Source organism: Apis laboriosa, unplaced genomic scaffold (assembly GCF_014066325.1).
Source record: "Apis laboriosa isolate Shangri-la unplaced genomic scaffold, ASM1406632v1 scaffold12_cov154, whole genome shotgun sequence".
Lineage (NCBI taxonomy): Eukaryota > Metazoa > Arthropoda > Insecta > Hymenoptera > Apidae > Apis > Apis laboriosa.
The window spans coordinates 3,799,215-3,825,544 of NW_025221207.1; the positions used below are offsets into that span (position 1 = coordinate 3,799,215).

General features: G+C 28.0%; 2 protein-coding genes across 3 annotated transcripts; both read right to left on the reverse strand.

The window, feature by feature from the left end:
• Positions 1-2,322: 2,322 nt before the first annotated feature.
• Positions 2,323-11,466, reverse strand: LOC122720512 (T-box protein 2-like). The gene is made up of 5 exons (XM_043947276.1): positions 11,179-11,466; positions 9,486-9,636; positions 5,200-5,521; positions 3,189-3,335; positions 2,323-3,091 (listed from the first exon to the last, which is right to left on the reverse strand). The coding sequence occupies exons 1-5, from the start codon at positions 11,276-11,278 to the stop codon at positions 2,573-2,575; spliced, it is 1,239 nt and encodes a 412-aa protein (XP_043803211.1). The 5' UTR covers positions 11,279-11,466; the 3' UTR covers positions 2,323-2,572.
• Positions 11,467-20,594: 9,128 nt separating this feature from the next.
• LOC122720441 (CDK5 and ABL1 enzyme substrate 2) lies at positions 20,595-25,924 on the reverse strand. 2 transcript variants are annotated; one of them, XM_043947177.1, is made up of 10 exons: positions 25,169-25,924; positions 23,341-23,718; positions 23,125-23,248; positions 22,940-23,058; positions 22,667-22,705; positions 21,955-22,040; positions 21,763-21,869; positions 21,581-21,687; positions 21,080-21,284; positions 20,595-20,975 (listed from the first exon to the last, which is right to left on the reverse strand). In XM_043947177.1, exons 1-10 carry the CDS (start codon positions 25,588-25,590, stop codon positions 20,835-20,837), a joined length of 1,728 nt encoding a protein of 575 aa, XP_043803112.1. In that variant the 5' UTR covers positions 25,591-25,924; the 3' UTR covers positions 20,595-20,834. The 2 variants fall into 2 exon arrangements, with proteins under 2 accessions (XP_043803112.1, XP_043803113.1); XM_043947178.1 differs by lacking the exon at positions 22,667-22,705 and having other exon boundaries at positions 20,596-20,975; positions 25,169-25,921.
• Positions 25,925-26,330: the final 406 nt, after the last annotated feature.

The following is a 26,330-nucleotide window of genomic DNA, read 5'->3' on the forward strand; positions in this document are numbered from 1 at the left end:
TTCGTACGGTATCGCGACGCGTGTAGTCCAATTCCGGAACATGATTGCGTATTCAGCCGCGGTACATACCACCCGGAAAAATCTTGCGTTCGTGATCTACCGACCTATCAATCCCGTTAACCGCTCCACTGAACCTCCTATAAATGTATTCATGACAATGTCCACCGTGCGGACAACTGTTTTGTCAATCTTTCCTTGCGAAGCGCCATTGTGCAACTGATTGTTCCAATGATTTGCACGTTCGTGTAATGTTCGTGTAATGATAACCAATTTCTTTGATAAAGTTGCATAACGTTTTAATTTGTTGCTTCTAATTGATTGCGAAAAAGAAACAGCAGTTTCGAGATCTTCCAACATTACACATCTGCAAATTAAGAAACATTGTTAGAAGAAATTATTAATGAAAAATGTGTTCATTTTCTTACCTTTTTGAATTTTTTGTTATTTATTTTATATTTTATTAACAGAGTTTGCTTCTTTTCATTCTAATTGTTTTATTGTTATATTGGGAAATTCTTCGTATAACTTTAGTTTAAAGATCTTTTTTTTTTATCGTTTTTAAATTAGTATCTTATTCTTAGAATGATTTTTATTAAAAGATTCAAGAATAATGTGGTGAATAACGATCTTTCTTTATAAGAAATTAATATGTACTTATTCATTGTACGATATCTAATGTAACGTATGTGAGAAATAAATAAAACACAAAGCTGAATATTTTCACTCCCTTGATTCTTTAGTATAATATCCAATATTTTAATTGTTATAATAAAAACAAGCATTTAAAAAAGAATCCAGATCCAGAAAATTCAACGAACCATCTGTTTCCGTTCTTCTAGACTTCCGACCGATTTCGTCATTGCAAGTGTTATTCAAGTGCTTTGCATTCTCACGATTTGTCCGATGCACAAGTGCAGTGGTTCAGAGACATTACAATGTACAAGCAATTTCTCCGAGAACTTAAATGAAAAAAAATAGGATGAATATTGAAAGAAGTTATTGCACGGAAGCTCGTCGACAAATCCAGACATCATCGAGTAGCCGACGAACCGGCGCCCCGCTGTTCCAAAAGTGTTTCGGGAGACATCGATACCAGAAGTTGCCAAGATCCTTGGAAAGGCGACACATAGACGCGACACGATCCTCGACAACAAGAACTCGTGTCTCTACAGATACTTCCTCTTGAGGACAGTGGTTTTTGAAATTTGTTTAATAACTCGGTTATCAATGTATCCCAAAGATCTTCCGCATTACACGATGAAAAACATTGATCTTGTTTCAAGGCTATCTTCGGGAAATAAATTCCCCGATTTAACGATCCCAAGCATTTCTTTTTCTCAATGAAAAAGTTAATTTATTTCAGAATTAATGTATGTAAATGAAGTACGACAAGACATTTGTCAAGTTAATTTTCATTATAAATTCACAGGTAGGTATTTAAGATTTGATTTGAAGATAAAATAGAATATATCAATATACTTCCATATAAATTTAATCAATATATATGTTTAATGGAGGTTATTCAAGGTGTTATTTAGAATTATATTTCAAATAACAAGTAATTTTTTAAGTAAAAACTGGAAACGATTAATGAATAATAAAATGTTACGTTACATCTTCGTATAAAAGATATTTTATTATAATGATAACGAGTAAAAAATTATATCAATTGGATTTAAATCTATCTTAAGTAGCAAAATTATCGATAAAAATATTTTGGTATTCGAACTAGCATAATGTACAGAGTGAATAAGTAAAAATATGCAAATAAATGCTTTTCTTTGATTGACAATTATGTAAAGAATAATACAGCGTTTGTAATACTGTCAGATTCCCATTTTTTCATATGCTCGTTACATTTTCAGAAGCGGCATATTCCAGAAATCACGTATTCTTAATAATAATAATTATATTTATAATAATTATTCATTTATTCTTTTCATAAGGCACTAGATTGTACTTATTTACATTCATTTTTATATTTAATTAGGCGCTCGTATATTCGCTTATTTCACTTGTTTCCATTCAAAAAATATATTCTTCAATTATATTATTCAATTATATATTGTTCAATTAAATCATTTAATACTTCATGAAGATTTCATTATTCTTATTTCATTACAAAAATTCGATGCATCGAGTATAAAAAACTTTTAATGTAGTCAAGAATTTGTTTAAATCTTTGGTCCTCTATTAACGATTTACTAAGAATATAAGTGAAATTTTAAATATATCTTATCACTTATAAGAAGAAAGACATTCTTTTCATTTTTTCTTTTTACAATCTGTACAGTATATATATATTCTTTCGAAATTCCAGTTCTATTTTATTCGCTCATGACTGATGATACAACTAAATCGAACAACATGTCTTGTTATATAAACTTCATTCTCCACTGTTTCTAATTTCAAGAAATCTTTGGTTCATCGATACGAGATTCGATACACGCAATGGAAAAATCCTTTTAGCGTACTTTTTTTCATCTTATAAATAAGTTATTTCACGCATCGAACAAATCTGTATCGGACCACATATATCATCTATTTTGTCGATGAAATTTCGTAAATTGTTTCATCCATTGGTACGATAACTTCGCGAGTCTGGATTCATCACCAAGGAGGGGTAAAACAGGCTAAAATAATACATGGGAAAATTGAAATCGTAGAATCTAGGCGACAAGTTGAACGATGAGGTGGACGAAATCGTGGGCGACGAAAATTGTGGAGAAGAATCGACCCATGGCCTGTGCAATCTTGGTTGCGCCTCTCGATCGACGTCCTTCGTCGGTGAATTTCTGTTTCCGGATAAGAGAAGGGGTGGACTGACTCCTCCACAACTACTAATCCCGCTGTCGTCCAAACTTCCTGTTTCGCTGGAGGCTGTTCTCGGCCTTTGATTGGCCACATCCAGATGATTCGACGCTCTATTCGTCGATTCAGATTCCGGAAACACGGTCTCATCCTCGTCGTTGATGCGATTCAATCTCTCCGCTTCCGCCTGAAACTTTCTCTTGCATCGAGATTGACCATTATCCCGGAATCCCTTCGCGAATTTATTGTTGTTGATTTTCAACTTGGTAATGTTTTCGTTCTGAAATTATAAATATACGAGATTGTATATTTACGAATTAATTTATACACAAATTCTTTTTTAATTTTGAAGTTATTTTTTGATACATGATTGGTACCTGATAAGCGGTTACGGCAATGAACTCGGTTTCACGAAACATAAAGGATGAGGCTGGTTGACTGTAAAGATCGCTGATTCTGGTCGCATCGTCGCAACGAATGATCCAAATTCGCGGAATATATTTGTGCATAGAAGTCAAAACAACCTGTGAACAAAAATTATTAAATTAGAGATAAAATAAGTAAGTTTAAAAGAATGGAAGAATATATTCTTGGGTATTATATTGCATTTTTTGAAAAAAAGTTACAGGTCGTCGATATATTTAGAAAATATATCACGCAAAGCTGGTGGAGATTCCCGCTTTTTTATCGCTAGAAAGAAAACATTCCCTTCATTCGGACAACGTACAGCCGGTAGAATTTTATTAAATTCGTAATTAGTTTGAAGAATCGGCTAAAAGGGCGCCGCTTCGTCGAGATAAGTTGGCGCCTTGCTAAGGATGCCGACGACGATGGAGACAGACGCGATTCTCGAAAACCAGACTGGCCCTTCAACCTTCCCGGAATCACACGCTCTCGAACTATTCAAAAACCTGTATAAATCCTGCATGCTAGATACTTCGTTACTTCATTGATAGAACTTCATATAACTCCATATAAGTCCATCAATATTCAAATTTTCATTTCCATATTTTACTTTTCTTGTCGATCAATAATCGATGATCTTATTTTTTTTTTTTTTTTTAATTTGAAATCCATTGTATTTCTCTATGTTAACAAAATAAAAAATCTTCAAATATTGATAATAAAAAGTAACGTAATAAAAATTTAAAATTAGAAGAAGGAACAGCAATAGAATGTCGAAGAAGAAAAGAAGAACCATTGTCGAAAGAAGACCGCGTGCGGTATCTTTTAATAATCACTGCTCAGGTATTAAAGGTGACGCAGATCCGCATAAATAATTTCCAGGATATTGGTGAAAAATTGAAAGAACTAGGGGCGCCATTGGGTAAGCCAGCTGGCCAGGATTCATCCTGTCGAGGCATAAACAAACACATTCGTCGAGAGAAAGGGAGGTATATCGATTACAGGGTGTCGTGGAGCGTGTTAATCTTCGTTCTTCACGGACAACAGGCAAAACCGACGTACCCAGCACCGTTTTGAGTAGCTTAAGTCTCAGGAAAGTAAGTGCACGCGGCATCTTCCACTTTCCCTTCAAGATTTTAATCCCAACCCTGGCCCTTGTGCGCCGAGTTTGGTCACTTTACCCAGTTAACGAAGCCTCCTGTTATTTCGCCGACCTAACGCATTAAGAAAGGAATATGGGTTGACTCATGTCGGAAAAAAAGGACGATGTACATTTGGCCAGGTATAAAAATTATCGATGCTACATATTTGTGAGATGATTTGGCAGAATGAAAGAAGAGGCGAAATTTTCAATGTTAGTATCGAAAATTATAAAATATTTTAAGAAGAAAATAAATAAAATGAGTAGAAATGGAATAGAAATAAAAAAAAAGTGAAATTTCTTTTGTTTTTTTAAATACATAGAATAAAAACATTTATATCGTTCAAAAAGGAATAAATATTGGAAGAATCATCCGTGGAATGAAAGTTAGAAGCTAATTGAGAACGAAGTAGGAATTCTCTAACTCAAGGTTCCCCTTTTTTTTTAAGTAGGCCCCTAATCGGAAGTGAAACGAGTAGCTAAGAGGGTGGATCCGTGTGTGGCGACCTCCCACATGCGACTCGAAAAAGGAGGCAAACCGTGAGTCGAAACCAGAGACACGCAAAGAAAGAAAAGGAAGAAGCATTTAAGGACATGCTGGCCTGTCCAAACATGGGACATCTAGATAAATGCCGCTACCGTTTGCTTGCCTATTCCGGACTTCCGTCAAATCTTTTCACTCTTTTTTTTTAATCAAAGATCGAAGGAATTAAACAGAATGAATTAATATTCAATCTCTCGGACGAATCGTTAATTAATTCATCGAATATTCCTTCAAAAATTTTTCATCTAATAATAATAAATTTTTTTTTTTTTTTTTAATAAATTCGAAAAAGACTCACGTTATTCCTAGGATCGACAGCGTTGTTAGTCAATTTTAATTTATCGAATTTGAGCGGTTGTTGTTGCATCCAATGAGCACCGGTCTCGGGACTATCCGGATGCAAGTAAATTCTTCGATCGATTCCAGGCTGCAATTCTGCTGGACCAATCGACGTCCATCTTGCATTTCCATAACCTTTCTCCAAACTGCCAATACCACTGCTGCCGCCGCCGACGTACTTGTGTCGACGATCGGATGCCGGCTCCACTTCGAGGAGGACCCAATAACGAGCACGACGCTCTAATCCTGTGATGGTAAGTTCGATTGATGGGAACATACGTCTGCAACAAAATCACATAAAGGTTTCCATGTTATTAATAACATTCTCTAACAAATTGAAGTTTCGTAAAAACCGCGAATGCAATAAAAGTGCAATCATGAAAACAATGATCGATTATTTAAAAGCTATGAATTCCTACGATTAAAAAAAAATTATGTATCATTTGTCATAACATTATTTTGTCATTTTATAACAAGCACATTAAATTTTCGTTTCTAAATAGAGTGCAAAATAGACTCCTTCAACTTACAAGACTTAACGTCAAAGTTATTTCATCAGACGTCTTCTTGACATCGTTGCGATAAGTGTGCTCTTATTGCACACAGGTAGCATAAGCAAATAGAGAACGAAGGAAAAATTCGTAGTCATTAACGTGCCAGAGACGAGTGGGCGTCGCCGAACCAACGACTCGAACTGCTGTTACTTCCTGCGACTCTTTAAGTCTTAAGTTTAAGAGCATCACGGTCCGCTATCTTTCGATCCCGACAGCAAGTTTTACCCGTGTAAACATTTCAAACGCGCGGATAATCCCATGAGTAAATCCCATCAAAAGTCAATCTGCGGTGGTTCGGTTCGTTTGCATACCTAATTGCAGATTTTCCACCATAATTTTGTTCTTTCTCTTATTTTTCGCCAAAGTTCACAGCCCGCTGTACAACGATTATTACTCTTACGTCTGCCTCGAATAATGTAATTTTCTTGTTCTCCATTTCGTAAATTATATTTACACAGCTATTAGAATAACATGACGCATTTTAGACTAAATTTACGTACGTGAACCTGTGCTACGAATCAGTGAAAGTTACTTTAGGCGTTAAACCCATGGGTTCGTTTAAATCTTCGATTACGATAGTACCTGACTCCTCAGTATTTAAAAGTTAAGGAGCGATATACATCTAAATGGACGCAATTAGCAGTAGAAAATCCATCGAATTCTCGAAGTGCATTTTAGAAATCACCACTGATCCTCTATATTTGAGACACATTTGAAGTCTTAAACGAAAATTATGCATAATCGCAATACCGTGCCAGGATTTCGATAATCTTTCTTTTCAAACTGGAAAATTAAGCGGATTCAAAGGGAAAATCCAAATAAATTTCTTCATTTCCAAATTCTTGCTATGATGATCATATGATTTTCCATAATTATTAGCCATTGTTAAAGTGAAATTTTTAAATTGTTGAAGAGAAATCACTGTGGTAACGAATCGTCGAGTGACAACTGAAATCAATTATTCATTGATTGATTTCAAGTTGAAGAAATATGTTCTCAGGATCGACGCAATTCTCGTCGTTCAATCCACTAAAAGTGGCGCCCTTATAAGTGGAGGATTACGCCGTCGCGACGTCTGCTGGAAGACCCGTGCGCCGATGATTCGAGCATGTCTGGTCCTTTTAAAAAGCCTCTCGAAATTATCGAACAAGCAGATAATGCCGTTAATAGCGTGATAGAACAACGCGTGCAGAACGGCAGCACGCGCCTCGCTTCCCTTTCATCTCGTAGATTAGATGAATCAAAAATCACGTGGCACTAAATTTTATATTCAAACAGCAACTTGAATTATAAATACACATTACAGTGGTAATATTATCGATTCGATTCAATTTTGATGAAAATTTGTATGGAACTTGGAAGAATTTCAGATATTTTAAAATATTTATATTTTTAATTAAAATTAAAATAAAACGACATTTCGAAATTTGTATCTTTTTTTCTTTGAATCGAAATTTCTTTGAATTGAAATTATGAATGAATACCATAACTTTGTATAAATCCGTAAAGACGTAATAGTAGTGGATCGGTAACAGGCGAGACGAAACGTGAAATGAATTATCTTTGCTTTAGAAGAAAGGATCCTTGTTGTAAAAGCAAAAAAGGATAACGAAGGAGAAGAGAAAACGAGATGGATCTAGGAATAACGCTTCTGGGTCGCACATTTTCATTCGTGAAGGTATCGTTGGTTGGTGAAAAGCGAGGGAGGGAGGCAAAAGCAAAGGACCAAGGGAGGTAAAAAGAACAAGAGGATAGGCCGATCGTGGAAAACAAAACGTATCGAACCTCGCCAAAAGGAAACAAGGAGAACGAACGAGTCGATCGTGACGCGGAATACTGATTAGTGCATACAAGGCCTGAAACGGAATGCACGTGGTTGGCACGTGGTGTTCTCGCAAGGGAAAAATCGTGGCTGGACCGGAAGGCATAGATATGCGGATGGACAAACACCTTCGTAACTATTGTAAAACCTGAGACCGCCCACGAATTGTCAGTGACCAGTCGTTTCTTTTATCTCGATTATTCGTGGTGTGTTGCCTTCTTATTGACAATAGAAAATAAGATCGGAGAAACGAATCTTTCGAGCCAAATGTCTAGTATATGGATGCATTATTGCAAAAATAATATTACTTGTTTATTATTCGTTATTGCTAGTTTTATCATATTGATATTATTATAATAATATTGTCAACTATGTTTCTATACGATTTATCCTACAATGATTAATTGTTTTTCTTCGTATCTGTTATTAAATTAATTGCATATACGATTTCACACGTAAATGATTCTAAAAAAATTCTTTGATATATTTCAAAATATTTAAATTAAATGTTCAAAATAAGTTTCATATTTGCAATTATTTTTCTTTACAATAATAAAAATGAATATCCTGAAAGATATATATTTGTTCAAAAAGAGACAATTTTTCCAAAAGATAAAAAATTTATAATCAATAACTGTACATGTGCTTATGTATATCACGTCACACGTGACAAATCTTGAAATCAATTTCACACGTACTTGTAAGTGAAAGAAAATTTATTTGTATTTCGTAACACGTAAATGTTTCAGATGACCGGATGTTACAAAATATTTCAACAATCTTGTCACGTTCACGTCACGTTGGCGTTTTCCCTCCCCTTTGATTTCCGCGTTCACGAAACAAAACCATCTGGCTGACATCAGCGAGTTATCTTACGCGAGATACAACGCGAAATTTCTCGGTAATCTTATCATAGATAACCACCGCCCGCGCATTTGAAAAGGAATGACCGGTAGCTCGATCGTTTCCGGTGTCGAACGGCCGGAAGTGGTGGTGATTCGTCCTGCATCCGTCCCACGACTTTTCCCCGCAAAATCTACCTTCGTAAAATGATTCGAAGATCGGTGTCATCGATAAAAGTGGACACGTCGTCACGACCTTACTTTTACGACCTTCCTTGACCACCTTCCGTGAAACTAATCGCTCTGTCGTCGTTGAAAAGCGTCCCTTCTTTAAAAGTGTCCACTTACCTTCCACGGCTGACGCGTAACTACTGTATATAATACTGTGTGAAACTTCGCGTCCTAACGACTCATCGTACGTAAACGATAGTCATCGTTGGAATGAAAGATATTTTAGATTTTATCAAAGTTAAGTAACATAAAAGTCTCAATTATGAATTCTTAAATGATTTCTATTCATTGATCGATTATGACCACTTTTCATTGGAACAGAGATATCTCTTCATCTTCCGATGAACTGAGAAAAGAAAAAACAAAGAGTTAGAAAGGAAATCCATTTTTAAGTCTTTAAAATATATAGTTGTATCTATGTACGATATTATGAACGAACAAAAAAAATTTCTTTAGTGAAAAAGTGAAAACTATACGACTGTGGAAACAATCATGGAACAGGTCGCATTTTTTCAAGTGAAGACGCTAAAGGTTTCGGCAGCGATAGAGGGTGTGGTCGCTATGGTGCCTGACCATTTCAGCCCCAATGGAATTCAAGATAAAAAAAAAAAAATAACTATTAGATATATTCTTATTTTCACTTTCGAATAATCGTTGATTTACTTTAACGTTATATCTAAAAAATTTTTATTAAAAAAAATATATATATCAAAACAGGTGTGTTTACGTATTCATTTGTTTCTAACGTGAATATTAAGTTATTAATAGTATAATTGATAAAAAATCATGCACTCACCGGCCTCCTTTCGTAATCACCATTTCCGTAGTTTCCGTGTGAAATTGATACCACAATTCCCGATTTTGCAATTCAACCTTCACTTCCGAAGGTAAGGGAGGTCCTCTGCCTAGACTTGGTATTGACCATGTATTTGGATTCGGTATATTATCTGAAACATATTCATGTTAATAAATTAATATTTATTTCTAAATTTAATTTCATTATTTTTCTCACATCTTCATTTCTTTCCTATCCTTTCGTGATAAAATCATTAAAATCAAACTTATAATATGCATCCTTTTCTTCTGCTAGAAAATAATATAATCAAGCGACTTACACCTCGGCTATGGATCGTCAAGAATCGCACCAAAGAGGTTCATTAATTCTCCCAACAATAATTCCCACGAATCTACGGGACCATGACTCCCGGTAAAAGATAAAACAAACAACGAAGGCAAATTATACTCACAGACGAAAAAGAAGAATGATATTTTCGCAACGATAGAAATCATTCACGCAAAAAAACAATAACGGAGAAGAAAGGAAAAAGAAGAAAACATTGAAGTCTTCTTGCAAAATCGTTATCCTTTCCACTTCGTCTACATAGACACTAGATGGACAAGCGAAATAGGGACAAAAAATTGCGCGGATCAGGTAACTCGAATGCCGGGAAGAACACCTTTTCCAAGTGGATCCTATAGAGGCGTCGTAGCTTGGCCGCATGAGCGATTCGCCCTGCACTTGTCTCGCGGTTCTGCGGTTGGGGCATTAGGCCCCGGCTAGGATAATTGCGGCCATCGGTTCGTCTTCTTTCTCTTCCTGCCGAGGGGACATCGGTACCGAGCCGTTGTATAGAGCAGATAACGATTGCCCGTTCGACCGAAAGTCGGCACCTTTCATCCTCGCCCCTGAACGAGGCTCGCGCGGATCTATGTCGCCTCCGCGACAAACTTGACGCGTATTAAACTCACTCCTCTTTTCATAGGAACTATTTTCATTATTTTTCGCTACATATGGAAAACAAAAAAAAAAAATTGAAAAACCACCGAAGATGAAGATCGACAATCGTGATGCTTAAGCGGTACGCGACTGCATTCCGTGCGACTTTAATTGGATAAATTGGAGAGATTGCCATGGGAGGTCGGTGTCGAGATCGGATAGGGGCAAGAGGATGAATTTCTATTTTCTAATTCATATAATACTTACGATATTTTTAGTGTTTGGAATTGATTTTTGATCGGTATAATCGTTTTGAAAATATATATTCTTATAGATATGTAATACGTATAAAAATATATATATATATATATATTTTATTATGTGAATACTATAAATAGAACAATAATTTTAGATTGAAATAAAATTTTGAAAAATGAATGAAATATCTTCTCGAAATTATGATAAATTTATTAATTTAACAATTAAATTATAAGAATTAAAAGGCCATTGCATATATAAATTTATCGGTTGAAATTTTCTTACGATTTATAATTCTGAATTCTTATATCATTCGTTTAATTATTATCAAAATTAAATTTCCAAAAATTAATGAAAAATTCGAATTGTCATTCCAAAAAAATATCTATTCACTCGTATAACTCAGTTATCAATATTAAGTACCAGACTTGATATAAAAATTCTTGATTGTCGAAAAGAATTTTAACACAAACATTGCATCAAGTTTATTTCGATGTAAAAACATTTTACCAACCTGGTCTGTGTCTTCGAAGAGGGATATGTTGTTGACGGAAGAATGTTTGTGGATGTAATTGCAATTGCAATTCCATTGGCATTGCCATGATCGAGTTCATCTTTAATCGATGCACCACACTAATTGTATCAATCTTATATCACTTGATCGCATCAAAACACGAAAATTTGTAGAAAAATCTATCCGTCCGAAGTACTCAGCGTTAACGCTTAGTGACGACTAAACATGCATTTCGGAATTGCATTCTGTTACAACGATCCATCACTGCATTCAATGGTTATCCCTCCTATTGGTTGACGCTTTCTCCCCACTATATTAGCGCCGCGCCCACGCTGATCCCATTGGTCGATGCAATTCCAACTTGGTTACAAGTAGCTGCGAAATATATCTATACATCGAAACACCCACGATGCATTCGTGCTAATGAAAGCAATAAAAAATCATAGAAAATATTGATAAATTAAAATGAGCACCGAGTAAAAATAAAAACTATGACGCAAAAATCAAATTCTTATAAAAGTAATCATATAAAAATTATTTCGAATTGAAGATAAAATTTTAAAATAAAAAAAATGTATAATACTTAAATTAATATTGTTTCTGCATAAATCTTGAGTACACAAAATAAATATTTCTTTAAGTCTTTTCTCTACTATATATCATTTAAAATAAATCCCTTTCTTTAAAAAAATAATCCTTCCCTTAAAATTAATGAAAATTTAATGGAAATTCCTTCCATTAAATTTTCCGAATTACAACAATTATTATTGCAACTATTATTATACGATCAATATTATACGAATCAGTAGCAAATTTAATACGAAATTACCTTCCTTCTTAACTAAAAATATCTTCCCTGAAAAAAGAAATTTTCCCATTCCTACAATTAATAAAATTAAATTCCTCGACCGATCCAGTCCCACCCGAAAATCTTTCAACGAAGAAAATCACGCGAGGAGAAAATCACATGACATCCACGAAGCCGCGTCGTCGGATCACGGTTAACACGCTTGAATTCGCGCGCTCGAAATCGGCGCATTTGAGACGTTCGCGCGCACGCCGTCCTGGCACACGATCGCATTAAGAAACGATGCACGCCGGGTCGTTAGGTACAAGGGAACAGAGGAATCGTCACCATAAATTACGGAATCCGGGCGAGCAGACGGCCGTTAATAGTTTGTTCTCGAGTCTTGGAGACGAGACGAGGCGAGAAGATAAAATCAAGAATCCGTCCGCGGTGCGTCGGCGGTCAAAGAGGAACGGAACGAAACGGAGCGCCGCGAGATACAAATCTACGCTTTTCTCGCTCCCTTATGCGCCGTTTTTCTCGTACACCACCGCTCTCCCGCTTGTCGTCGCTTCGCCTTTTTTTTTTTTTTTTTCTTTCTTTTCTTTTCTCCCTCCCACCGTAGAAAACGTATCCCTCGCCGCCTACGACGCCGGTCATCGCACCATTGTAGTGGGTTCCAGATTGTGGATTAACTGTAAGCGATACCCACAACAAAGCGCGCGCACTTTTACCTGACAGCTTCGGCTACCTGTAGTCCTGCTACTTTATGGCAGTATTGTAATACCTCTCGATCGTGTCATCGTCAATCGTTTCGAGAAATACCGGGGTTGAAGAATATTCGACGTTGTCAAATCCCTGAGAACGATCGGTGAATATGAATGAACGACGTATAGTTGATACATCTTGTATTTCTTGGTGAATCAAAATTGGAACGTATTAACGATATTACGATGACATGCGATTTTATGACGTTTGTGTTTCGGATTTGTGGAACGCAGGATTGCTGATTGATCTTGTTATTTTGTTATCAATTCCTTTCGTTCGTTCGAATCTGGAAAAATACACAAGAATTTTAATTCAGAGATTAATTTAATTTTTTAAATAGGAAAATTTTTAGGTGATAGAACTTACGAGCAGATTGATAAGTAGTGAATATTTCAGATAAAAAGGTGGTCAAAACTTTGTTTACTTGTATATAGTATTTGAAAAGCTGGAAAATATTTCTGGTAAAAAGATGCAGCTGTTTTCGAAAAGGGAAAGAATTTCGTTCTGCAGTTTATCTCAATCTACAGTTTATCTAATAACGAAATGTTTTCTTGCAAACCGACATGTGCATACAAATTTCTTTATTTTGTTCCTTTCGGGAAAAATGAAAAAAATTTCGAAAAATAATGATAATTAAATTAATATTAGAATCTATCTGTATATTTTCTATCAAAGATAAAAAATTTTTTTATAACTGAAGATTAATTTTTTTAAAATTTATTATTTTCTTAAAACAAAAAAAATATCTTATAAAATATCTTAAATAAAAAATATTAAAATATGAAATTAAATATTATGATAATTTAATTATAATATATAATATAATCTAATGAAATTAATATATATAAGTGTCCCATAAAATTAATTTACCTTTAGAACTATTTTATATCTGAGCAATTATGTAAACGATAATATTACTTATCATTACGAAAAATACTATAATCTCTTTTCAATAATAAAAGCTCACGCCTGCTGGCAGATCAGTTTCAAGTTTTGTCAGTAGGGGGTCTCTTGAAATTTTTCCTTTTCAAATCCGTCTATATATTTTCTCCTCGACAATTGGACAGCTCAAAAACTATTCTTCGTTTAATCCTTTTGATCCTAAGTATTTAATGAGGTGTCAATCATTAGATATACTGATAATTCACTTAAAAAATGTATATAACATTAAAAATTAACCATCGATTCAAATCGGAAATCGATTGCTCTCTTTAATAATCTCATAATAATGATAAATTAAATTCTCATAAGTTTTTAATCATATTGAATTAATATTCTGAACTAATCTTTTAATTAGAATATTTAACTTTTTGTAACTTATCGATATTTTTGATATAAATTTTTATGTGAATTTATAGAAATGTGTGTAATTTGGATATGGTTTAAATGTAGAAACTTTCGACGAAGAAAAGAAAAGAGATATTTAAGGGGGAAAGTGAGTAAGGAGAAGCCGACAAATAGGTTTTACGGCTCACTTCCTGTCCGTCGCACGCGACAGTTATGCGCCCCATAATAAGACGGTGGTTACTTTCCGAGACGGCTTGAATTACGAGCGAAGGAGTAAAATCATAATTTACATTCCACTGATCCTATGATATGTTTCTCTGTTTTAATTCATTTGCAATATTAGCAAAAAAATAAATTATATTTTTCAAAGAACAACATACATGTTTTTATTAAAAGATAAAGTTGTTGTATTTCAAAATTAAATTTTAAATTTATATATGAATTTAAAATTTAATTTAACTTTTAATTTTAATCAAATTGAATTTAAACTCATAATTTTTTTTAAAGATAAATAGATTTATATCAAGTTAATTATTTTATAAAAAAAAATAAAATAAAAATGACATAAAAAATTTTTCATTAAATTTCAAAAAATAAGCTTTTTTTAATTTAACGTTTTTAAACGTAATTCAATTTAATATATTACAACAATAAATTATAAATAAGAATTTAAAGAAATAATTTTAACATAATATCTTAACTTTTAGCATTATGATTGAAATTATTTTCTAAACAACATCTCGACAAAATTTGAAAGATTTAACATCGTACTGAAATATTTTCCGTATAAGATTTCCTACTACAGAAACTTTTCGAAGAAGAGATAAACAGAAGCAAGGATAAGTAGACTTTCTATCTTATGGCGTTAAAGGACAAAAACGGGAAGCTTCATTTTTAGAGTGGCCACTTTAATGTGAATGTTTATGAGCTCATACAGAAGTTTTGTACAATCATTCGATAAAACTATTTATTTATTTATTTGTTATTACTAAATTCTTAATCAATGATGAGTATCGCCAACCTACTTCAACGATAGAAAAATTAAACTAAACAATCTCTCAAATATACTTTTTAAATATATCATGAATTTACTATGATATTTTTCATAATATGAAATAAAAGTATGCTATGTAGATCTCTGTGTAACATATGTTTCGCAAAAATCTCTAAATCAATTTCATATTGCCACATATGAAATAAATTGCTAAATAAACTAGTAGATTGTTAGTAGAAATGGTTAGAAGGTATTGTTATTTCAGGACATTTGAGAATAAACATGTTTGAAACACGAAAATTTGAAAAACGAAACATCTGAGATTCTTTACCTAAAACTACAGCAACTGATAATTTTTTTCATGTTCCTACATATTTTTAACTAGCTTCTATAATAGTTTTTTCGATAAAATAAAGAATTTTAATACCGCTTCTTCTGAAAAATAAAAAAAAAATTAAAGAAAACTATAACATACTTAAATTTTAAAATTATTATAAATTAAATCCTTAAATTATTATAAATTAAAATAAAAAACATTCATTTAATAAGCGAATATTACAAATATAATTTAAATATAATTTTACACATAATTATATGTGAAGTCATATAAAAACGCGAAAAATAAGCCGAATAAAATAATGTGTCAACATTATGCAAAGAAAGTTAATTTCTGAACGATTATAATATATGTATAAAGAAAAAAATATATAAAATGATATTTTTAAATGGATTTTCTTCATGCGCGAGCTGATACAGATTTGAACGCTTGCATTCTTATGCTTTCAGCACAATTCTTCGCATGTCTTTTTTATATTAAAACAATTACATTTGTCAGATCAATATTATCTTTTATCGATATATATATTTAAAAAACTTATTAAATCAAAAGAAATTAAATAAAAAGAGAAATAAAGAAATTTGAAATTTATAATTATTTAAACACTTTATGGTTAATATTAAACAGATAAGATAAGAGTATAAGATATAAAATAAAATGGAAGTGCTAATAAAAAACAGTAAAATTTGTAATACTAGTTTTGTCTTTTTTCAGACTTTATTTGTATTTATACATTCTTTATTCATTTTATTTTAAAAGAGTTGTACACAAACTATCGATCGCCGTTTACAACATCCTATAATACTATATTGTAATATGATAAAGTATCTTGCAATTGACTGATTATCGTACATAAATGTATATACCTTGAATATCATTTCTTTTAACTCTTTCAGTGAGAATACCGAGTCCGAAATTTGATAAGCTTAACTTGCAATAATAACATAAATCAAAGTTTCTTTTCAATCATGTTTATCTTACTTATTTTTTCTGCAAAAAGTAATAATGTTTTTATAAAAAGTTTTAAATATCACGCTTACCAACTATTCACTGAAAGAGTTCGCAAAAAATAATTAATTATAATAAATATAAAATGACCATTTTAAATTTCGGAGTGACTGAGATTCGATCAATTTCTTTAAATAATCACAGCATATTCACAATTTTACAAAATAATTTGATATAGCATATTAAAAATGGTCATTTATAACTGTACAGATTAAATTTTAATATGAATATCTCTTTTAACATTAAACAAATAAAAACATATATCACATAAACTTGAAGACTAATTTACATAGATACACAGATATAGAAATTTCTAATGAGCAGATATTTTTAAAAATCGTTGATCCATTCGTCAAATCTTAATTTATCTTCAAAAATCACCATTATAAATTGTATGTCGTATCAAAGTCCATCGTCTTTTACATTTCCTCTTTCAATTCTATCAATTATTACATCACGGGTATTATTGATACCGATTAAGGAAATCGAAGAAAAGAACTGAAAACTGGATTTTTTAAGTTTTCAGTCTTAATGCTATCATTCTGTATAAATACATTTCTAAATATGTACGTGACATTCATGTAAGCACGCGCACGCAAGATATAATATAAACGTACATATATTGTATGATGGATACATAATATTTGATATATAGATGCCAAAGTTCACAATTATAATAGATTATGTTCATTTCGACTAACCTTAGGAAAATTAACTTGCAAATATTTCAAACATTATTGGATCCTTTGTGATTTCAATTGAATTACCCTGAACATGGTATTTTATGATATTATATAGATAAATTTTAACTTAATTTAAAATTAAGAATTATATATAACACGTCTCGAATATTTTTTTTAAATCAGTTGAGGCTGAAAATATATTGAATAAAAATTAATATTCATTATCATTTTCTTATTTAAATAAACTTAAATAAAACATGTATATTTATTAATTATGGCACTAACTTGGAACTGTTTTCGATGAAACTCGAATAATGCTTATCTAAACTAGAAAAGAAATTGTAGAACTAATTTACTTTGACTGTGAAATCAAAGTATTACATACATAATATACATAATATATATATATTTATAATTTAATCACTGAATCTCATTAAATACATTTATAATAAAAACTATATTGCCTTAGCATATTATAAGCAAAAATATTTCATTATTTTTATGAAATTACATTTACAAATGATATTACAATTCTTGAAATTTAATATCTATTATTAAAAAAAAATTAATGACAAAAATTTAATTTTATATTAAAAATTGATTTTCCTTCAATATCTTCTTGTGATAATGATTAAATCTTGTATCATATCATAATATCCGAAAAATTTATTAAAATAATGAAAATTTGAATAGTAAACAACAAATCAATGTTATAATATTGAAACTATTATATTGATTAAATTACGATAATAAAAATTTAATAATAATAATAAAAAATTGATCTAATTCATATAAAACATATTTTTGAAAATACATATATGATTATTTTATACATAATCTCTACCGTGTTTTTATATTAAATCTTTTTTAAAGAAAAACACTATTTACATTTTCCTGTAATTTCTAAAAAAAATTTAATATATTAATTCGAAAGTTTAAGATATGCATTTGTTTAAATTATATATTATTAGCATTAAATTATATATATAAATTGAAAAAATATACACAAAAATAATTTTAAAAGGAGCTTTTTTTTAATTTAAGCGTATATTTTCACGCTTAACAATAATTTAAGAATAATATATAATTAAAATTTGCTTTAATATTAAAAATATTATAAATGTAAAAAATAAAGATTTTTTCTTTTTCCATATTACTCTTTTATATTATAATGATTATTATATTAATTATTTGTAACAATAAAAAAATATTTATTATTTAATACGATTATTTAATGGACAAAATAATGAAAATATTAAAATAGAAATTTTTATATAGAATAATGGTAGAATAAAAACATATTTCTATTAAAGTTAATATGAAGATATAACATCAATATATAAGAGTTAGAATTTAATATAGAAATATTATATATGTAAATACTGATATTTCTGTATATGCATTTTATGAAACATATATATATATATATATATATATATATATAAGTATTTTTTTACATTATTTAAAATTACTAATAATTTCAAAATTTAAATTTATAAGTAAAACTGTACAATAAAATAATAAAATTTGTTCTGATAATATTGAAAATTTTTTGTTTTTTATATGTAATGGAAACTAATTTTATAAAAATTGAAAACATTATTCTAAAAAGTCGTACAAATTATTATTAAGTACGATTCTGACTTAATCTATCTATTGTAATAATTGTAATAATTTTTTATAGCACCTGTCTATATTGATTTTGAATTTGAATATTTAATAATATTAACATATATCATTTAAGTTTTAAATAATTTACAATATAATTTTCGTAATTTGTTCAATCAAAAGCAATGTCCGTTTTAATTATTTTTTAATTAATTATTTAATTATTTATTTATTATTTTTTATGAATGTATCTTTGAAATATCTTTCGCAAATTGGTTCATTAGTATATATTTTTTTATACTTTAATTCGTATCTAAAGTATTTACTTATAGATATAAATTTAAAATATTTATAAAATAATTTAAATATAATATTTAAAGTATCATAAAAAAGATTTTCAAATGTAAATGAATTGAAAAACCGTTTAGAATTCTTTTATTTTAACGAATAATTATTTATAAATTAGAAAATTTTAAAAAAATAGCACTTTAAATACATGTAAGAATATGACTTCATTATTCAATATCATTAAAATTTCATTCATATACATTACAAATTACATTACATATTAGAAAATTGAATTATTTTCTATCAATGCTTTGACTAGATAAAAAAAAAGATAATTCAGTTTTCATTTAAAATAGAATAAAAATTTATATCAAATAAGTGAAATCTTTTTTATATCAAAACTATTTATATTTTAATAAATTAATAAATATTCAATTAATTCCTATTATTCCTATTAATATCCAAAAAACATTTGAATATGTTTTAAATAAATTACAAATTTAATGCAAAAACAATAAAAATATAATAATTATTAATAAACTATGTATATCCTAGTTTTAAAAAATTTCATATTAAAAAAAATTTATTAATAATATATTCTATAAACATTTTCCTATTATTCAATAATATCAGTTTGTTATTTGTATAGATATTTGATAATTTTTTTTCAGTAAATAATAATAATAATAATAATAATAAAGTATATAATTTAAGTATATAATAAAGTATATAATATATTTATCATATATTAAAAAAACTTTTAAAAATAAAAAAAATTTTAAATAAAATAATTTTTATAATATTCAAATAAAATTCTTAAACGTTTTAATAATAAAATTTTAAATATTTAAGTATTTTTATTTAAAAATAAATTTCTATTTAAAAACAGTATAATTTTAATGTTGATTTTTTTAAAACATAAAAATCTTTAATTTTTATCAGAAACTTTGTTCAAATTTAATCAAATATATTTTTTTTAATCAAAAAAATATTTAAGTCCACTCGGCTGCTTTTAAATCAGAAGCTGATCCTGGACTTATGGATAAAATCGGACATGATTAATGGATACGACATGCAAATGCGATACGGAACTCTTTCATTTATTCAAACTTCAGAGTTTAATTTAAAAAAAAAAATTTCATTTTTACTGCACCTTATAAATCTCTATTGATTTTAAAAAATATATATAATATTTGTTGTTTTTTCTTAAGTTTTTGATATTAACTATTATTTCGTATAATTAATGTAATCCTTTTTTGTATAAATTATTGTATCATTAAAAAAATTATTAATTGTATCAATTACTATGCATAATATAATTTTTTAGTCGCATTAAAAACAAATTAAAATTTAAATATTTAAAAAAATTAAACATATTTAAACATTAAATTATTTATAAAATTTGAGAAATATATATCGCTTATAATTCCTTAGTTCGTCATATATAAACAATTCTACTATAATTTTATACAATTTTTCTAAGATTACAAGATTTTTTAAGATTTACATATTAACATATTCATCAAATATTAAATAAATTTATCATAAATATAAGAGCTTATTAATTAAAGCCCATTAATTAATCAAAATAAAAAAAAATAAAATACTTTATATTTTTTATGTAATTATTCTTATCTACTTAATTGTTATATTAAATTATTTATAACTGTATTACCAATATATTATTTCTTTATGACATTCTAGAATAACAAATTTCTTAGTAATCATAATGTATCTATTCATTTTTAAATTCTTTTTTTTTCTTCATAAGTTTGTACGTTTTGATATTAAAAAAATTCTATATATTGTACTTTTTTCATAATTGTTTCATCATTGTAAATCTCAATTTTATGAAGAAAATGTTCTGGGTCTACGTAAAAGAAATGTAAAAGAAGGTCAAGATTCATATATTAATCTCTGATAATGTGGAAATATCTCCCATGTTGGAAGATGTAAACCAAATTCTAAGGCCACCAAGACAGCAAATTCAGATGTAATTAAATCCTTACGATTTAAACGAAATACACTTTCAATTCTCTGTAAATTAAATAAAAATTGAATCCAAAAAATGTTCCATATAACTGATTTATGCACTAATATAATATATTGATATAAAATATTTATACGTATGACATAAATACCTCTATTAATGATTTGAGAACATCACCCTTAACATCATTTAATTTTGCTGCAAGAAGTAAGCATGCACCAGCACATAATTTCCGCGTTTGTTTCGTAACAACATTTCGAAGAATAAGTTTCTCAAAATATACATAAGCCATTGCTACTGTTAAGAGATCAATACCATATTCCATTTTTGCTATTTTTCTCATCTCTCGTTTTAAACTATATACATCGTTGTAATTTATTATTAAATTTTAGATTAAAAAAATGTATACAATATTGACTGTGAGAGTGTCCGCAATTCGAAATATTATCTGAATACTATTTGAATAGGTATATAATTCATTATATTTAATTAATTTTGAAAATTCAAATAGTGAGTAAGATATCAATATTCAAAAACTCTCGAAAATTAGTTTGCGTCTAGTTTTCATCTTTTTTTCATAGAAATCCTGACGCTCTCATGCACAATACTGTGTATATTTCATAAATCATGTATCATAATTTTTAATACCAACCTTCTTAACTTACTCAAAGTAAGCTGTATATGTGGAAATTTTTCTTTAAATTTATCATTTAATTCTTTTTTTAAGTCAGATGGTCTTACATAATCAATAACTGATGCCTATATGAAAAAAAAAAATAAATTGTTAAATAAAATTATTATACCATATTTTTATTACAAATTTACAGAACATACCATGTATGATGTAAATGTAAGCAATGTTCTATGCTTTCCAGCTATAAGTTCTGGATCATCCAATAAATTGGGATTATATTGTAATGATTGTTCATCCCAATCATAAACTAAAAAATATATTATGAGAATATATTATTTTATTTGTTACTTCAAATATTTATATATTAATAAATTATATATTAAATAAGATACCTTTAGAATCAGTATTGAAAGATAATGGTGGAGACTCTGGTGTTAAATGTTGAGTACGATGTGTAGCTGTATCATATGATAGACACCTGAAAAAAATTTCAATTTACAAAGTATAATATAAAAAAAATAACTTCATCAATTACATGTAATAAACATGTAAATTTTTAAATATTTTATATATTAAATATACACTAAATATTACAAGAAGTTAATAATAAATAATTCTATTTGTTATGAACGTATATATAAATATATGTATGTTAACATGAAATGATCATAAATGTAAATGACAATATGTGTATATTAAGTAAGATATATATAATATCTTATCTATTGATTTATCCAATCCTGAAAAAAAATATCTATTTTAATAAAAATATTATATTTATTTGAATCCATTACTTTATTATCAATACTAAATCAATACAAACAATTACTAAATATTCAAAATATAAGTATTTTTTCTAATAAATATTAGTTATTAAATAATAGTATGAATATTAATGAATATTATGATATATGTATATTATAATATATAATGTAATAAATATTATATAATAAATATATTTGATTAAAAAAATATCAAACATAATTACTAAAAATTATCTATTTCAAAAATTAATTAACATTACAAATTATACTTCATATTTTCTACTATACAATATTATTTTAATATAGTCTCTATTTGATACAATATGATTACATATTTTACCATTTAGAGTGATCCACATTCCATGTAATAGTTTTTGTCCTGCAAAATATGGTTAAAAAATTTTGTTATAAGACAAAAAAAATGATGCAGTGTATGTTCTGTGAAGATATATGTATAAATGAAATATATGAAACATGAATAGAAATTATGTAAAATAAGAAATATATAATGATAACATTTTTTTTAATAAAATAATATTACAAAATACTTCTACTTTGCAAAAATAAAAAAAAATAAAAATATATAAAATTTAATAGCGTAAATTATAAATACCTTGAAACTATAGGATGCTTGTTAGGTATAAATTCTATCGTCTCATTATCACCAAAATGTAATTTTTTATCCTTTTGAAACTGTCTGGATGGAACAAGTAATTGTCCATAAGATATTTCCTACAAAATATAAAATTCATATGAAAATAAAAACTATAAATTGAATTAAATTATTTAATTAAATACCTGGCCGTCTTTAGCACGCTCTATACCCAATAAACCAAAGGGATCAATATTATCATTAATTGCTGATAATGGCCTCTGTGAAGAAATATTTTTTCTTCGTCCTGTATCTTTACGTAACTCAGACCTATAAATAGAAAAGAATTTATAATAATATATATTATATATATTTTATTATACATATGTAATATCCATAATTTAATTTTCATGATATCTTACCAACTAGATCTCTGTCCTTTATTATATGGAAGAGCAGAAAATACTAGAAATGGCACACGCTTATTAGATACCAAAACTAATCTATCATCTCCAAATTTATAACCATTTATAGGTCGTTGCATTAAACGCAATTCTCTTGTAACTTCTGGTATTATACCACTATTTGCAGAATTACATTGCACATTATTTGGTGTCTTTGTTTTTGATTTTGAAGATTGTGTTTTAGAACGTAAAGAACCAATGCTTTCATTGGAGCTATTATATTGATGTTTTATATCTTCCGAAAGAGTAGATGTTTGATGAGTTATACGTTTTTTATATTGTAAAGAACCAACTCGCCTTTCAGGTAAGGAATATTCACTACCAGTTGTACCAGTACTGTAAGAAATAAAAATAAATATTTTATATTTTTTTTTAATAATATATAAAAAATAAAATATAAAATTAAATTAATTAAGTTTTCTAAGTTATAAATTTAATAATCCTAAATACTAATTATTTAATTTCTTGTTTATATAATTATAATAATTTTAAATAGACTATAATATTAAACATAGAAACATAGATAGAATATTGATATATATTTATTCATAAGATTATAATTTCAAATTGTAAATATTAATTTTATAATATTGAAATATAAAACATAAATTCCAATATAATAGAATCGATTAAAAAAATAATTATTATTATAAAAAAAACAAATATTTTAACTTTATATCATTATAACAGTCAAACATAACATAATATTATAAATATATTATAAATATTTTTTCAATATTTAAATAATATTTACACAATATTATAAATATATTTTCCAAATTAAATTAAAATTAAATATAAATAAATTAGATATTTTTTTTAAATAAATAAATATCTAAAAATATCTAAAATATCATTTAATAATCATTAATAATTTAATATACATTTTTTTAAAAAATAAGAAAATAAATATTGATTAAATATATTTGTTATATATATTCTTTTTTTATATTTTTTATATTTTTCTTATTTTATTCTTAATTTTGCTCATAAATAAATCTCTGTTTTAAATTTTAATATTATAAATAATATTATTTTATAATATTATCTTAATACATTAACATATAAAAATTATATTATATTATATTAATATTTTATAATATTATATTAATATCATAAATAGCACTATTGTTATACAAAATTATTATAAAAAAAATCTTTATCTTATGAAAAACATCATTGTATATATTACATATATTACATATATTACATATATCAATATATATTGAATATAAAATATTTTTAATATAATTTTAAAAAATAGTTATATAAAATTATCATTATAAAATAATTACATTAATTTATTATTTTATTGATTATTATATAATTTGTTAATCACATATCATAAATGGCAAATATAAATAATGTATTTTTAGTTATAATTAATCTTAGAAGGAATGGATAAGATATCACAATTTATTATTGTACTTATTTTTATTGTATATATTTTAATAAAAATCTATTGCAATATATATTGTAATATATAATAAGATCAACAATTTAATTATATTTATATTTTGAGCAGATAATAAACTTTAAGTAATACTGATAAAAACTTTAAATTATATTTGATACATTTCATAATTTACAAAAAATAGTAAAACAACTTAAACAATTTAAATTTCTTTTCCTAACATAAATAATTTATAAATTATTTAATATAAATATATATATATAAATTAATAATAAAATATATATATATATAAATTATAAAATTAAACTCATTTAAGTAAAATTGGAGAAACAAAGTATGTATCTTTCATTTAAAAAAACTTAAATTGTTTACCGTTCTCTGAATGAACTATGAAATCCAGTAGAAAGCTGTGGATAATTTCTTTCTTGTTCTAGGAATACAGCCACTGCTGCCTTTGCAGGAGTCAATAACCCGTCAGAATTTGAACTAAATGAATTGTGTTCACCACTTTTTGGCACTAATTGTGGAGAGCTTGTTTGCTTTGTAGATGATGATATTAAATGCTCTTCAGTACAATCATCGAGAACTTCTTCAGTAGAAACGGTCAAATCAGATTGACGAACATCAACTTGATGTGCCTGACTATCACTGAGGGTACGTGTATGAGCAACACCATTCCGTGAAAGAACAGCTAATTTGGTGTCGCGGTGGCTGCCATCGAGAGAGATGTTCGAAAGAAATGTTAGCGCGGCCAACCTTCTGCGTGAATGATTCTTTTTTAAGGCTGCTGCCATTCCACGGTTGACCGTGTCGATAGATCAGTATTACCGAGTACCAACGTAAACGACCAGGAAAAAGACGAACACCCAATGAAGATTCTTTTATCAAACGAGGACAACTACTAGGATCACAATTCATTATCACTGCTCGTACACTTAGTCCTGACATTTTCCATTGATATGCTCACACAGCGCACGTAGAAACGTGAACCGGTGTCATTCATCATCGTACTGATTCCTTTCATAAGATTAAAACACAAATCCTGCTACCAATGAAACAATCTTCCTTCCTACTACGCAACACTGTGATCCATCCTCTTGTCGGCCGAGTAGTACCCTTTACTTTCTTCTGCGACTGCGCATTTTCTTACATATGTATGTGAATTAATGTCGAAATATAGAGAATTTTCTAGAAATTTCATATTTTTCTTTAAAAAATTCATTATATTTTTTTTTATAAAAATTTATATTATTATCAAACGTTTAATAAATTTTATAGAACTTTTTATATTTGTCATTTTCATCATACACATTATCTTACGAGGTTAATAAAAATTTTCTAAAATTAACTACATAGTGATAATTTTATTGTCTCCTTCTTACATTAAAAATAAATAATGCTATTATTTAATATGAATATAATTTTACTATTCAAAAATAAGTGCAAAAAATACATTGTTTATAAAAGTATATATTATAAACATTATATTAATTCGTATTTTTCAAAGAGATATATTGAAGTAAAAAAAACACAT